Source organism: Pteronotus mesoamericanus, unplaced genomic scaffold, assembly GCF_021234165.1.
Source record: "Pteronotus mesoamericanus isolate MK-2021 breed Mesoamerican mustached bat unplaced genomic scaffold, CSHL_Meso_final contig_169, whole genome shotgun sequence".
In the NCBI taxonomy this organism is placed as follows: domain Eukaryota; kingdom Metazoa; phylum Chordata; class Mammalia; order Chiroptera; family Mormoopidae; genus Pteronotus; species Pteronotus mesoamericanus.
In genome coordinates this window covers 20,220,549-20,236,658 of record NW_026555068.1, presented here as the reverse complement: position 1 = coordinate 20,236,658, position 16,110 = coordinate 20,220,549, and the positions used below count along the sequence as shown (strand labels likewise).

Sequence of the window (16,110 nt, the reverse complement as noted above, 5' to 3'; positions counted from 1 at the left end):
TACATTCAACATTTTTACTTGAATTTACCCTCTCCTGTCCCTGAACCATATTCTTCAATAACATACAACTTTGTATTTCTCCTGATAAGAATGAGAGACTTGTTCAAAAGGCTGATAATATATTAGCTCACAAAGTATAGAGGTAACCTCTTAGCATAAACTTTTTTCAGCCACACTACTTTTGTAGATGTCTGTCAAGAGGAAAACCAACATAAAAAGTAGTAAGACCTTGAACAAGGTGTGTATCTGGCCAGTAATGCTTTTTTCTTTTTTTCATCCTCACCAGAGGACATGCTCATTGATTTTAGAGAGAGGGGAAGGGAAGGAGAGAAACATGATGTGAGAGAGAAACATCCAACGGTTGCATCTTATACGCACCCTAACCTGGGACCCAACCACAACCTGGGCACCCGCCCTAAACTGGGTACCAAACATAGGACCTTTCGGTTTGCAGGATGAAGCTCCAACCAACTGTGCCACAGCAGCCAAGGCGATGTTTCTCTTTTTAAACAGGGTCCACCTTTATTAGGTTATTGGTGGTCATGAGTGGAGAGGGTTTGCATTTAACCCTCTTTGCCACCTCATCAGTGCTATCCACAAAGAACATCTTGGCTGTGCACAGGGACACTATAATTCTCCTGTACTCCTTCCTGAAATTTTGATTCAGTAGTCCATAAATAATTGCATTGAGGCAGCTGTTGAAATACGCCATATAATAACTGCCAACAAACAGCCATTCTGGGATCCTGGGGACCATGCTGTCAGGGTCCGAGGCCACCGCAAGACCAATGAAGTTCAGCGGAGCCCAGCAGATGGCAAAAAGCACAAAAACCACAAACATAGTGACAAAGTTCCGGAAATCCTGGGGTTTCAGTTTGGGTTTGCTGTCAGGTTTCACCCTCCATCTGACCTGAAGAACCAGGATCCATATTCTCAGGTAGCAGAAGATGACGATGAGCATCGGCAGGATGAAGTGGAAAACCACCAAGGCGATGGTGTAGGTGGAGCAGATGGACTGCGTGAAGGTGCAGGAGTAGATGCGCGGGTCATACTGCAGGGTCCCCACGCGCAGGTTGGGCATGATCGCCACCAGCGTCAACATCCATATCAGGAACACGCAGCAGAGGGAATTCTTGTTGCTGTACAGCTTGTCGTACCTGAGACTGTGGCAGATGTAGCAGTAGCGGTTAATGGCAATGGCCGTGATACTGAAGATGGAGCCAATGACGCTCAAGCCCATCAGGAAGCCGCTGACTTGGCAGTGCAGGTGGCCCAGGTTCCACCCGTTGTTAACTACAGACGTCAGCACCGAGGGGTACGGGTAAACGGCCCCCACCAGGTCTGCCACGGCGAGGCTCACCACAAAAACGTTTCCTACAGGGGGAGGATTGAGAAAATGCAGATTAATGCCAGTATTTCATGGATGGCCTTTTCTCTCACAGTTTTATTTACTTATTTTTCAAAGAGCTGTTTCTGCAACTTGGACGACCTGACATCACAGCGACTATAGGTTATGAATGAGGTGGAGGCTGTTTTCACCAGGAAGTGAGCCCATTTGCTGCCGGTGTCAAGTTCACGCCCCCCGCCCCCCACATCCCCAGAGCAGAGCTTAGTCCATCTTCAAAACTGTCCTCTTTCAAACTGGTTTCTCTTGTGCTTTACAAAAAAATCTTGAGGTCAGTATATTCCTACCACATCTTTTGTTCTTGAATCTTCTACATCATCCCCAAATTTTGTCTTGTTATTTCTCCAGGCCTCCACGAATTCCTAAGTCCAGGCTTTCTACCCCTGTCTTATTCTCCAATGCTTCTCAAATGGGCCTCTAATTGCTGTCCTTGGAGAGCAATGGATCCTTGTCCACCATGTCATAGTTAAGAGAAAAAGACTCTGTCCTCAGCTGTCTGGCTGAGGACATCGATGTCAACCCCTGCTAGCTGTCTACCTGGGACAATGCCACCGTCTCACCGAACTCAGTTTCCTCTTTTCTAAGATGGCAACAATGACGGTGTCTCCTTCATGGGGGTGTGATGAGCACAGAATGAGGCAATCTATGTCAATAGCTGAGCAGTATGTCCCATGATGCGTGCTCAGTAATAGTTGCTGGGAGACTACAACTCGTGCCTAACTCCGAAGGAAGAGGCGAAGTATATTTAGATGTATGAAGAACTTAAGGTACAAAAATTAAACCCTAAATATTCAGATTAAGTGATAATTTCCTATGTTAACATAACAATGCAACATATTTTAAAGTTTAAAAAAAGAACTCTAGTCAAAGTTCAGCTAGTGCATTGTTGACTTTAGTGGCTTGCTTGCCTTTGTTACAATTCCCTGTGCCTTGGATGGTGCCTTTCCCTCCCTTTTAAAATGCTACCCATTTTCCCAACTCCACCTTAAATAAAAACTACCCAAAATTTTACTTACTTAGATCACTTTATTTATACCGTTTTTAATTTAGATTAAATTATAATACATTCCATTCAATAAAAAGTTATTAAGTGCATATGACAGGTGCTGAGGAAACAGGAATAAACAGGGATCTTATGATCCATGATCTTAGAAAAACAAATTAAAACAGAGAGGAAGAAGTGCCACAGGAGTTTGGACAGCTTGAGAAAAGGTATCCGGAAGAAAGCAAGCTAGCCGGACGGGAGTGGGGTTTTGGGGGGGACATTCCAGGCAGCGTGGCTGCATGCTTTGTCTTTTATTATCCTCTTTGTGAACTTGGCTTTCCTATGTTTCTATGCTGTAGTACCCTGAGATTGTCTCCCCCATCCTTTGTATCCTGAACAGTACCCAGCTGAGACTTCTCAAATGCTGGATGAAGTAAATTAAATTGTCATCTCCCAATATCTGAAACAAAATAGCCTTTATACTTGAAATTCCTATATCATTATTTTTATTTACCCCTCCCCCCAAAAACATTGTAAACAGTGAAGTAAAATAGTAGTTGTGACCAAAAAAAGGCAAGGTTTTGTCATTTAATTAGGAATTTTGGATACATTGTCATATAAATGACTTCTTTGAAAAGTGGTTATAGTAGGCCAAATTATAGCAAATTTATTCTTCCTACAGATCAATTCCAATTACCAATGAAATATTTAATTTCCAAAGTGGGCATATTTGAATAAATTTTCAATTCAACATATTTTATACTTTAAAATAAGTGTAATATATGAAATTCAGCTACAAATTAGTCATCAGAACAGTACATTTTAACCCAGAATGTCATGAGAAACTGGTCAAATACAGATTTATTTTTAAAAGAGCTTACAAATAAAATCACAAATAATGTCATAGATTTCTAACATGGCTTTAATCCTCTGTTCCATTTGTTTTGCAGTAATTGTGCTTCTTTTCTGTTCAGGTAATTATATTAATAAAGTCATTAGTTTAATTTTCTTTGAACTAATCTCATTTTACAACTGTTTGGAGAAACAAAATAAGCCATGGACTCTGCAGATGTGGCTCTCAGGTAGCTGCTTATCTGGAAGCTTTATCACGTTCTCTATATTGTGAGGAGCATGTGTGTGTGTTGTGTGGGGAGGCTGTTTTGTTGGTCTTTTTCTTTCTTCTCTCCCTCCTGCCATCTAATATGTGTTAGTAGTTTAGTAGTTAGTAGTTAGTAGTAGTTAGTAGTTTAAGCTCACATCTCAGTATTTCAGTTATAAGACACTAAATGAGGAATGTGATTCACCTGGAGGAATAATGAAAACCAGGCATAGATCAATGAGGAGACCGTGTCTTTTGGGGAGAGGGTTAGTTTGTTTTTAGTTTTACAAGAATAGTTGCAGTGTGTTAGGTAGAAGCATAGTTAGGACGTTCCCTTTATCTGAAAGTTAAGTATGGTGTGTGTGTACATACGGATGCCCAGTTGCCAAGGGGTGGACTGTGGTGGGTTTGTATAGTGTCATTTCAGCAAGGCTGGAACTACGCTTCCCAGAATTTCCTCCCTGGCATAGTGATGTGTTAACATGCTCCAGGTAGGAATGGAAGTTTGGAAGGTGGAAGTGAAGCGCAAGTCACATTTTCTCTTATTGCTCAGAAGTCTCAGCCAGAGCATTAGGTGCTGTAGCATCTCCACCGTTAACTAGTGGGATCTTAGCTCGGTGAGAGTACTAGAATTTCCTATCCTGGGCCAGGTTCTTATCTTTTATCATTTATTTTTGCTGCTTAAAAAAAAAAGAAATCCCACACGCTGCAAGTCTCCTGCTAAATTCCGTTTGAATGAATACTTTGGCATCATTTGCTGCTATGCAAATCCCAGGGAAATCTGTCTCCTGCTGTAACATTGTATGAAGTGTGGGCCTTTAAGGTTTTCATCAACAACGTTTCTACAGCCCTGGCTATCTTGTTCCCAATTTGGTAATGATCAAATCCGTGCAATGATTTTAACCGAGAAGATCAATTTCCTTCTGTGGGCTCCTCAAAGTGCAGGCTACGGGAGCCCTTCCTGCGGCAGGCCTGGTCCCTAGGCTGCCGCCGTACATTCTCGCTACTTCAGAAGCCTCCCAAGTAGCTGCTGCTAATGTCCTTCCAGGTCCCCTTGGCCGGTCTAGTGCATTTATCCCTGGAATTCGGACGGGAGTTGGGTGCGGGGCATTTGGCTGCAGCGCAGGAAACGGCCCTCGGATGAGCAGGTGAGGGTGACCCCTGGCAGTGGAGCACAAACGGCCAGCCCTCTTGCCCCAGGTGGTGGCAACTCTGTGGATGGATTTATGCCCAGAAGCCGCAGCCCCATGGGTGAGGCCGAGTCGAGGCTGCCCATCGTTGCTCGACTCCTCCGCTTGAGCCTCACTTCCTTCAGGTCTTCTTGAGAGCCCTCCCCCAACGGAGCGGGAGTACCGGGCCTCCCAGCTTGCTCCGGGGCTGGGCTTCCAGGCAACCTGATGCAGACCTTCAGCTCTGAGAAGAGAACGGGTGGTTTTATAACGAGGTTATTTCTCAGGCTGTCTCGCTTTCTTCAAAAGATAGAGGGCCAATGCATTATCCTCAAACAGCTATGCTTTGTCTCCATTATTGACTAATTGATTTGAGGTTCTCACATTGATTCTGCCTTACGTGTGCTGTAGCTTCCACATTTCCTATTTTTTATTTCCTGCTATTATTACCTATTTTTCTTTCATCCTGAGATAACGTCTTTTAAAAATTCTTATCACTACGTACCTTGAGTTCCAGCTACCATCATTCACCAACCAACTTCCAAATTACTTTTGAAAAGTTTTCCTGCTACATAAACATGTTTCTAGTGATATCTTTGTACTCCATGTTTTATTTTTATCTGACAAAGAACAAACAAATTTTAAAAGTGCTGTGATAGAAAGTAATCTCTTTGAAAATAGGAGCCATGTTTTATACGAGCTTAACACAGTGTCTTGCATTTTGACAAACAAACAAAAACTTGCCGACCATTTATATTTTGACTTATACTGTAGGTGACAATAAATAGTTACCTAAATGACTATTCAATTCAATAAAAACCAAAAGTGCTCAATAGCAAAGCAGGTAAGCATCCTTTAAAGCCATAATGTCAATAACTCAAATTTATTCATTAACCTGAATATTATTTAGCCCTAAGTAGATTTTTCCTTTTTCTTCACTAATTTCTTCAATGTGATTGCCAAAAGTGTATAGCTCTGTAGAAAAATTAACCTTAGGAGACCTCGATCAGAAAAATCCAGAAGTTTATTCCTCATTTGCAGCATTATTAAACTTCACTAAAATTTCTTGAGATAGAATCCTCAGGGTTCAGGTCATTTGGTTAGCCAACCTTTCTGAAAGGTGAAAATGTTAGGGTGCTGATTAAGGAACCATCGTTACAAAGGGGAGTGGATGAAATTATGACACCATGCAGAGCTCTGAGTATGCACAACTGCTTCTTGAAAAACAATCCATTAATTGCCTCTTTGGTAGCCTAGAAAATCCTGAGAATGTGTGTATTTCTTTTATAGAAGATAGGGCATTTCTGTCAGCTAGGCAACCTGAAAATACGTAGGAGAAATAGGAAGAAATTCAAGGCTTCTTGCACGTATCTTACTATTCACCTCAAATATTCTAGTTATTATTTTTAAAAGGGGCTAATAAAGATCGAGCAGAACAAGCTCCAGAGGCTTTATGGAGATTTAAAATGACTTCTAAGGCACATATTTTTCAAAGCAGGGATTTAAAAAACAAAGACAGAGCAATCAAATGTTAGTAAGAACTAAAGCAGGAGGTTTAATTTAGGACTATTTTTAACTGTGCTTAACTTTCAAAATTTCCAAGAAAAAAATGACTCTGAAAGATAGTAAAAATGAGTTCTATCTTATTCATGGATTTAATGCCAACAATTGCTACTTTCTCAGGAGATGAGTAGCTGGAGGAACCAAAAATCAGATCCAAATTTAATCATGTATTTAGGAGTCTGAGACCACTGCCTTAAGGTTTCCAGGGATACTGGCAATGATTTTGGCACATTTTGAAAAATTTAGGGTTCCATAACAATGCACTGCAGAAGCTGAGCTGTGGGGAGTCACAAGACTTTAAACAATGGCTAAGCGTGCGAGGGAGAAAAAGTCAATAAAATGTCTTAAAAATAAAAAATAATCTTGACTCAATGATTTCAAATACCATGGAGAGTTACCAGAGGAAAATGACAACGGTGTTAACAAGATATCATCAAATTGGAGATTATCTGCAACAGCGGCCTCATTAGATTGAAATCATTTTCCAAGTCTGTATATACAAGTTAGGTCATAAATTTTTGAATGGTAAAATTCTTGTCTGAGAAAGTTCCTGTAGCTTCCAGAGTTGATTAATTTTTGTTCTTTTTTAAAAGTTATTTTTCAATTACAGTTGACATCCAATGTTAGCTTCAGGTATACAAATGAGTGATTAGGCATTTATATACTTTATGAAGTGACCGCCCCAAAGAGTCTAATACCTATTTGACACCATACAGGGTTATTATAATTTTATTGACTATATTCCCTAGGCTGTACTTTACATCCCTATAACTATTTTAATAGCTGGAAATTTGTACTTCTTTCCAATTACAGTTGACATTTAATATTATTTTATATTAGTTTCAGGTGTACAGTATAGTGGTTAGACATTGGCTAAAAAAGAAGTGGTACATATATACAATGGAGTATTACTCAGCCATACAATAGAATAAAATCTTACCATTTGCAACAATGGGAATGGATCTAGAGGGTGTTATGCTAAGTGAAATAAGTCAGGTAGAGAAAGACAAATCATATGATTTCACTTATGTGTGGAATCTAAAGAACAAAATAAATGAGCAAACAAAACAACAACAGTCTCACTGATGCAGAGAACAAACTGAAGGTTACCAGATGGGAGAGGGATCAGGGAGCTGGGTGAATAAGGTAAAGGGATTAAGAAATACAAATTGATCGTTACAAAACAGTCACTAGGACATAAAAGACAACCTAGGAAATATAGTCAATAATATTGTAATAAGTATATATGGTGCTGTGTGGGTTCTAGAAATATCAGGGGATCACTTTGTAAGTTATATAAACATCTCACCAGAGCTGATTCATTTTAGATTAGAGAACAACAGCTTGGATATGGAAATAATTAGCATCTCATCCCCATTACAAAAGGGAAAACTGAGACATTAGAGAATTTGCATAATTTGATAATGTCATGAAAGAGAATTAGATCCTAAATCTTCAATTTCTGATTGACTTCACTTCTTATCATTCATATTGTCCACTTAATCTTAAAATATACACTTAAAAAGAAATGAGCATTAAAAAGATAAAAACCTAAAAAATAAAAAATTATAGAATGTCTCCTAATATTTAATAATACCATTATTTGTAGAGTAGTTTTTAACTTCAAAGTGCTAAGCATATGGATGGATGGATGGAATCTAAATTTATCTTTGTAGCATTTCTGTGAGGTAAGTGCACCCATTGGACAGCTGGAGAAACTGAGGCTCAGAGGGATTGAGGAACTGAACCCAAAACATCCTACAAATAAAAGTATTGCAGAGATAAGACTCTACCTGGATTTTCTGATTTCAATTTCCCTGCTCCCTCCATTGTACCACCCTGGGTTGTATGCGGGGGTAAGAAATGCTGACCACTTATCTGCAAATTTTGGGTTTCAGTTTTATCTACCCAAGGAGGTGGTTATAAGGACAAATAAAACGAAATGTGGGAAAGTGCTTTATAAGCTGTATATTGCTCTGTGTGAAAATACAAAGCTCTAGACATTCTAAACAAAAACAAACAAAAAAAGAAGTTATATTTCTACTTTACCCACAGAACACAAATCAAATCAGCTGCCTGTGATAAGCGCAACACAAAATGCAAGTCTACCAGTTTCCCACCTTCATTTCCTCAAGTGTGAAAAACGGTGCAAACATAAATTGATAAATAAATTTTAAAAATAAAATTGTAGGATTAAAAAACTAAATTTATTTAATAATTGAGATTGCTTTGATATGTCCTGTAATATATTCATATTTTAAATAGAAATGTTCTCCAAAAGATGGCCAATGGTTTTTGCAAAATTAATTATGCCCAGAACAATAAAAGAAACTTAAATTTTATCACAAATGGTTTTGATTTACAGTTAAGGCCCCAGAACAGTTAGTTGAGATATGCTGTATATTTGTTCTGATTGCCTGTATCCTGGAAGTTAAGCCTCTGTTACAATTCCATTTATCTTATATCTGATGTCCATGGATATTAATACATCACAGAAAAGCATCATTTACAAAAAGAATATAAGATAAAAAATAAATGTTTATGGAAAAAAAAGTCCTGAAAGGATAAAGTGACTCAGATTTATTTTCCGAATGCATTGTCTTTATTTTTCTTTTGGGATGTGGGCAACTGGTTCACCTATGGATATTTTATTGTTTTCTGTTTTGAACCATAAAAATCCCACAGAGCACTGGTTTTTAAATCACCAGTAAACCATGGGACCAGCCACAGTTACGACTTTAGTACAGACATCCTAAATTGATGTCGCAAGAGAGACTGTCTCATTATTCTAGAAATGCTTGTAACATGGCAATGTGCTTATTTCCCACCTGCCTGTGAGCACCGCAGTGAGGGTGACGAGCTCACTTGTGTGAACCCCACCGCCCTTTAGGTGGGTATTGTTGCAGACTGAATGGCCAGGTTGCCTGCCTGCTATTTAGGCTGTTCCTCCTGAGTGGTTACATTTTCAAGAGTTTCTACAGACCCGGAAGAGCCTGTCTCGTCCTGTGACCCACCCAGAGGATGAACGTTAGCCCATGCAGAAGGGGTGCTCGCGCTCATCCACCGTGGGCCAGCTCCCCAGAAGCCCGCCCAGCCCACCCCATCCGAACTCAAGAGAAGCGCGTTGGCCCCAGAGAAGCGATCCATCGTGTCTCAACCAGAGGGAGCCCGCCGAAGGAGACCTGAGTCACGCTGCGTAGTTGGTTACTTCATTCCCTTTCAAGAACGGAAAACTACATGGGACATTTTTGAAACCTGTAAACATTCTTTGGGAAGTATGTTTCCCACAGGGAAACTGGATGTCATTAAGAGATATTTGTCTCCAGCAGATACGTTACAAGTGCCCAGACAGCTTAAAATGTACAAGGCACGCTCTCATATAAGGCTGCTTCCCTACAGCTATGGTACTTACGATCATGATATACATGAATGTCATTATAGCCACAGTTCTCCTTATTGCTAGCCAATTTCATAGCCTTATCCTCTCCACATTCAGAATGAGTCTAATAATCATGTAAATCGAAGGACACTTGAATTGGAAAGGACTCACAGATCTTTCTGACCCCATCGTTTTGCTGATGTGGAAACAGTCCAGAGAGATTGTGGCTCAGCTCCAACCACAGAGCCATTGGGTGAACATAGAGTCTAGAGCCTGGATTCATACTCAGTGCAAGCGCCTCCCACACGTGCCTACAGGACCGGAGTGCCCCAAACCAGGAGCACTTGACTGATGAGCAGCTACATGTGCTGCTTTCTACCTGTTTCCACCGATCTCTGATGCAAAACCCACTCTCCAGCATCACATCTTGTCCCTGAGCCATTTCCTGACATTTCTGAGTTAATAAGTGAAGCTTCTGCTGGTTCTCTCTCACCACTCTTCCCCATTCTCACGCAAGAGGCTCAGAAATCAGAACTCGGGGTGAGGCAGGTTGCTATCAGGAAGGGGTCACAAGTCTCAGTGACACAGTGGTTCTGAGTATCATTTCAGCCATATTGTTGGGTGTAATGATTTTATGGGCTAGTGTAAGAGCCAAAATACCCTGTGAAGTATTCTGTTAAGAAATCCATAAGTGAACTGGCAGAATATAACATGCTTATAGATCCATGAAAACACTTATAAGTCTTTTTTGCTGATGTAGAGAAGGCAGAACAGACACACTTAGGAAACAGAGATACAGTGTGGCCTCTACTAAGAGACTGAATATAATTATGGTGGTTAAAGAATATTGGAGATCAAGAAGCAGGAAACAGAGAATGGGGGAGAAGAAAAAAGGAGGCAAGGGATGGGAGGGGAAGGGAAACAGAAAGAGTAAATAAAAGCCAGGGTACAGTCAATGGAATGGCCAAGGGCTCAGTCAAAGTATCTGTGAACACTTTAATGGGACCTCGGCAAGGGGCACTGGAGAAGGCAGTGAGCCTCAGCCTTCATTGCCTAAGCAATGGATACAAGCAAGGACTCAAGTTTAACACAGGCAACAACTTGCATGTAGGAGGGAGATTGGTAACATTCAACAAGGGCCTGAAAGAAACCGCTGCATGAACAGTGTAACGCTGTGTCCACGGTACTGTCTTAAAGCCATCCTGGGGACCTCTTTATCTTTTTAACAATATTTACAACCTGGGGTACAGCCTACTGTGCACCAAATTAAAAAGTAATAAATAATAAAAGAGGAAAAGAAATAAATAATGGCAGTTGAATAATAACCAATAGAATGAAATAAAATATAATAAAAAAAAAAACACTTTAAAGAGGTAACTTCCTCAACTATGATGTCCACATCTTCTCAGGCAGAACACGCTCAACGTGATTGGCCCATTCCTTGATGGCTGAGGGTCGTGATGAATAAATTATTGCAGTTTGCGGCTTTCAGGAGCCGTTAATGGTGGGCAGGTCTTTTTGCTTCTTCATAATGTGCCCACAAAAGGTTGTGCTTGTTCAGTTTTCCAGACTTGCTTTAATGGGTCTATTTCAACCCATGCTCTTTGACACATGTGCTACTTCTTTAAATGTGTCCATCTTCCTTCTAATTTACTAATTGTCTTGTCATCCATGGGGACCCGGGCACTAGCCTCACAGTTTAATGGAACTCTAAGGCAGAAGAAATCAACTGTGGGTAAAGCTTGTTATTTTTATTTTTTATTTTTTGCATATTTCCATTTGTTGGCTACATTCTAGATAAATTAGATTGCCAGGTAATTGAATTTTGAATAGGCAAGTTATGATTGTAAAACTTACAATTTGAGTAAAAGTTTTAAAGTATGATGTACATATAGAAAAGTGCACAAATCATAAATCTACAGATCAATTATTGTTAGCAATGGAGTACACCCTTATTAGGTGTTCCTAAAAGAAAGAACACATTCCATGACCCATTTTATCTTTTTCAAAGTATGCATCGATTTCCTCCTGCAAACTTGCAATGTATCCTTTTCCATATGCATCACCTGCATCACGGAGTAATTGCAACAATTGTGGGAAGCTAAAAGATTAATTAGATACTTTCCGTATTTGACAAATGTGGAAAGTGAGGGTTGGGTAACTTAACTGATTTCTCAGATCACAAGCTCAATAGCAAGGATGCTAATTCTAGCGTTCCAGTGCAGGAATCTTCCCATTATACTATGAAATTTTTTCAGAAGATACAAATAGGATAGTACCGACTTAAGTATCAAATTCTGGAGTGGAGCAGACATTCTGCCAGCACCTAAGGCTCTGGTGATGGTGTGGAGCCTGTGTCTGTTCTAACCAGTGCCCCTCACATACATACACCTGTTCACAGGCTCCCCTGAGGGGAGGGGAGGAGCATAAACAACCCGCAATTTCACCAGGTCCCCGACAGAAAGTCCTAGTTCAAAGCTTAAGATGGCTTCACAGTCTCATTTTCTTAGCTCATTTCTTCCATCCCTTCCATCTTTTCGTCCTTAATAAAATAAATTTAATGGAAATGGGAGGACTGAACAATCACAAGAACTTTTAAAAAGCATCCCAAAACTCATACAGTATTTGAATCCACTCTCTATTCGCTGTTTCAAACTACCGTCCATCCAAGCCTCCAAAGGTTTGAATTGCAATGGTGGTCCATCTGAATCTGAATACAAAATCCCCAATGTAAAAATGGCACAGTTCAAAAGCTTCACAGATTAAGGCTCACTGTGGGTCTCCCAGCTGGCTACAGGAACATACAACTTTATAAACTGCCTATCAAAAAATTATTTAGCAAATAAATAAAACACAAAGCTGTGGGGAAGGAGTACTTTTCCTTAAGTTCTTTTCCATAACACAGAACACTTAGACTTGTTCCAGGCAGGTGAATTTTTTTTTAAATGACAGTTTGGATAGGATGCAAACTTTCCAAGTGCTGCAACTGTTGGTATCAATGAAGTAGAGTGAGCTCGGGGGCCATGTTCTGTGAATTAAACCCCGCTCCACAATGTGTCCTTGTTCCTCCTTCTGTAGAGAGGTGACTGTGGCACCCCACCACTGAGCTGCCCTGAGGATCCATTTAACATGATTCTCCATACTTCTTCCTTTTTTCTCTTCCATTTTTCTCTTTCTTTTCTTTCTTGCTCTTTCTTTCTTTCTTTCTTTCTTTCTTTCTTTCTTTCTTTCTTTCTTTCTTTCTTTCTTTCTTTCTTTCCTTCCTTCCTTCTTTCTATCTTTTCTCCCTTCCTTCCTTTCCTCCTTCCCTCCCTCCCTTCCTTCCCTCCCTCCCTCTCGTCCTCCCTTCCGTCCTTTCTTGGAACAAAGGGATGCACCGGACAGGCCAAATCCTAAGTCCTGTTATTGAACCCTGATTCAAGGAATCAAAACAATGAATAACGCAATAAGGAGAGCGCAAAGCAGATTAATAAAGAATCAGAGCGAGCGCTCCCAGCACCAGAGGTACAGGGAGCAGTGGAGACCAGCAGGACATCGGCCACAGGGAGAAAGCAGGCTTCTTCCAGAGCCGTGACCCTGGGGGAGGAGACAGGTAATTCTCACACCGAGCTGGTAGCACTAGGTCTTCTCATGCCCTGCCCCCTTTTAAAATCTATTTGTTGAAACCAAAAAGAAAAAAATAAAACCCAGCTTACCCATTTCTCCCATCCCCCATGCTCGCACCCCCAACCCCTGCCTCTGGCAACCCTGATTTTCTACTCTGTATCTATGAGCTTATATTTATTTATTAATTTGTTTATCTATTTATTTATGTGTAGATTATACATATAAGAGAGATCAGATATGGTATTGGCTTTTCTCTGCCTGACTGACTTCACTTTGCATAAGGCCCTCGAGGTCCCTCCATGTTGCCACAAATGACAAGATTTCATTCCTTTTACGGCGAAGTAATAGTCCAGTGTATAGATACCACAATTTCTTTATCCATTCATCCATCAGTGAACACTTAGGTTGTTTTCATGTCTCAGCTATTGTAAATAACATTGCAATAGATACAGGAGCGCAGCTATCTTTTCAAGTTAGTCTTTTCTTCTCCGGAAAAATACTCAGAAGTGGAACTGCTGGGTGCTCGAGTAGTTCTATGTTTGTGTCCTACGGACCTCCATACTGTTTACCATAGCGGCTAAACCAATTTACATTCCTACCAACAGGGCACAAGTATACCCTTTCTCCATGTTCTCGCCAACAACTTGCTATTTCTTGGATTTTTGTTTCATTTTGTTTTGTAATAGCCATTCCTAACAGGTGTGATGTGATGTTTCACTGTGGTTTTCACTTGCATTTCTCTGGTGATTAATGATGTTGAGGTTCTTTTCATGTAACTTTTGGCCATCTGTATGTCTTTTATGGAGAAAAAGTGTCCGTTTAGATTTTTTTGCCCATTTTTAAATTGGATTGTGGGTTTTTTACCTACTGAGTTGTATGAGTTCTTTATGTATTTTGGATATTAGCCCTTTATCAGATACATAATTTGCAAGTATTTTCTCCCATTCAGGGAGCTGTCTTTTCACTTTGTTGATGGTTTCCTTTGCTGTGCACAGCTTTTTAGTTTGATGTAGTCCTACTTCTTTTTTGTTTTGATAGCAGATTCAAAAAATCATCATCAAGACCTATGTCAAGACCTATGTTGTTGTTTTTTTTTCCTGGAGCCTCTGTGTTAAGGCAGAATTCCTCTAGGTTAAGCCAATCCATCACCTAGGAAGCAAGGCTATTCAACAGACTAACTCAAATTCAATTCATGTCATCAGGTGCTTATTAACTAGTTCTCAAACTAACACTGTCTCAAGCAACATGGGGTCCTTCCTGGAAAGGAACCGAACAAAACTACAGCATTGATCCACTACCTGATTAGAACAAAAATGCTGCTTTTGACAAACATGCAAGTGCAAGGGTCCGCCCCCTTCCCCGCCCCCTCCCCATCACCGCTCCATCAGTTTGCCTCCAAACCAAGAGCTGGGCATCTAACCACTGATTAGAGGTCCGACCACCAGGTGCCCTCTGGGTGGTCTGCAGGCCCCCACCCAGGATGAACCAGTTTCAGTTCATTGCCTGGAGGGAAAAAAAGGAAGTTTAACTCAAGCACAAAATTAACTTAGTGGTATATTACATGTAACTATACTCTTTATTACAACACTTTTCTATTTTTAAAGTATAAAGTTGTTTAACTTGGAAGAATAGGAGCTGCTTCCCCAAGCATGTGTGGGAGCTCATGGCTCCTTCGGAAACTGCCGGCTGCAAAACTGCAAAGTGCTCCTAACAACAAAACTAAGATAACTGCACTATTATCTTGCCAACTGATTTTTCTCATATTTTTAACAAAGTTGGTAATATGAAATGACATGTAAAACCAAACAATTGCTAAGTGTGTTGATGGTACTTGAAAGGGCTTCTTGAGAAACTCCCTGCAACCTGCATCGAGTGTCTCTCGATTTAATAAGCCTCGGAAACTGCCCGCAAGGCGGTGGGGGTTTCCTTTAAATAAAGAGAACCTGATTCTGCCCAGGTTTTCTGCCCCTTGGGGACTGAAGACTTACTGTTTTATGGGGGGGGGGGGGATCTTTGACGGGCAGGTTAAAAGTAAAGCGACAGGCTTCAGCTTCTATTGGGAAAAATGGCTCAAAGTCCCCAGTTTTTAAGAAAAAGAACGCTTCCTGGGAAAAGCCCATTGCCAGCTGAGGGTGCTGCGTTCCGGAGAGGTGGCCAGAAAGGCGAGAGGCTGCCGTCGGGCCGAAGTTGGGGGCTGCCCGTCCAGCCTGCCTGGCCCCGGGAGCCCCTACCTGCATTCCTCAGCTTCTTGTTCCGATACACGGACAGGATGACCAGGAGGTTGCCCAGGATGTCCACCACGATGGTGAAGATGAGGACGAAGGCCAGCGTGGAGGCCAGCCACGAGGGTCGCGGCCGCGCGTCCTCGCCGCCGTCGGGCACCTGCTGGGAGGCGTTGAGCAGCGCGCTGCTATTGCCCTTCACGGTCCCGCCCGGCGCGCCCCACGGCTGCCCGGCCATCGCGCGCGACCCCCGAGCGCGGCGCGATCCCGCTCCGCCACCTGTCTGGCTCCTCCTCGGCCTCCCTCGTCAGCTCCCGTCCCAAACGCTGCTTCGCAGCCGCCCTGCCCGCTCCGCTGCCCCCTGGCGGCCGCACTGTGCACGTGCAGCCCCAGCCCGGTGACCCCTGGCTTCCAGCCCGCGGGCTGCTCGGACCGCCCGGCTCGCGGCCGCATCCCGCACCACGGGTCGGCAGCGCCGCCATGCGGGAGGCCCGGGTCCAGCCGCCCGCGCTTCAAGGGGGCAGTAAGTCCGCCGAAGCCTTCGTCGCGCTTTGGTTCGTCGCGTTTCCTCTCTGGGACATTTCCCCAGACTGAGGGGGCGCGACCCCTTCCTCGGATTGAGAAGCCTTAGGCAGCCACCATATGCCCCAAAGTCCTTACCGGTCAACTGGAGGTCAGGACC

At 41.9% G+C, this 16,110-nt stretch overlaps 1 protein-coding gene across 1 annotated transcript; it reads right to left on the bottom strand.

Annotated features, from left to right (window-relative positions):
- Positions 1-505: 505 nt before the first annotated feature.
- MTNR1A (melatonin receptor 1A) lies at positions 506-15,666 on the bottom strand. Its single transcript, XM_054565807.1, has 2 exons — positions 15,438-15,666; positions 506-1,374 (listed from the first exon to the last, which is right to left on the bottom strand). Exons 1-2 carry the CDS (start codon positions 15,664-15,666, stop codon positions 506-508), a joined length of 1,098 nt encoding a protein of 365 aa, XP_054421782.1.
- Between the last annotated feature and the right edge of the window lie 444 nt (positions 15,667-16,110).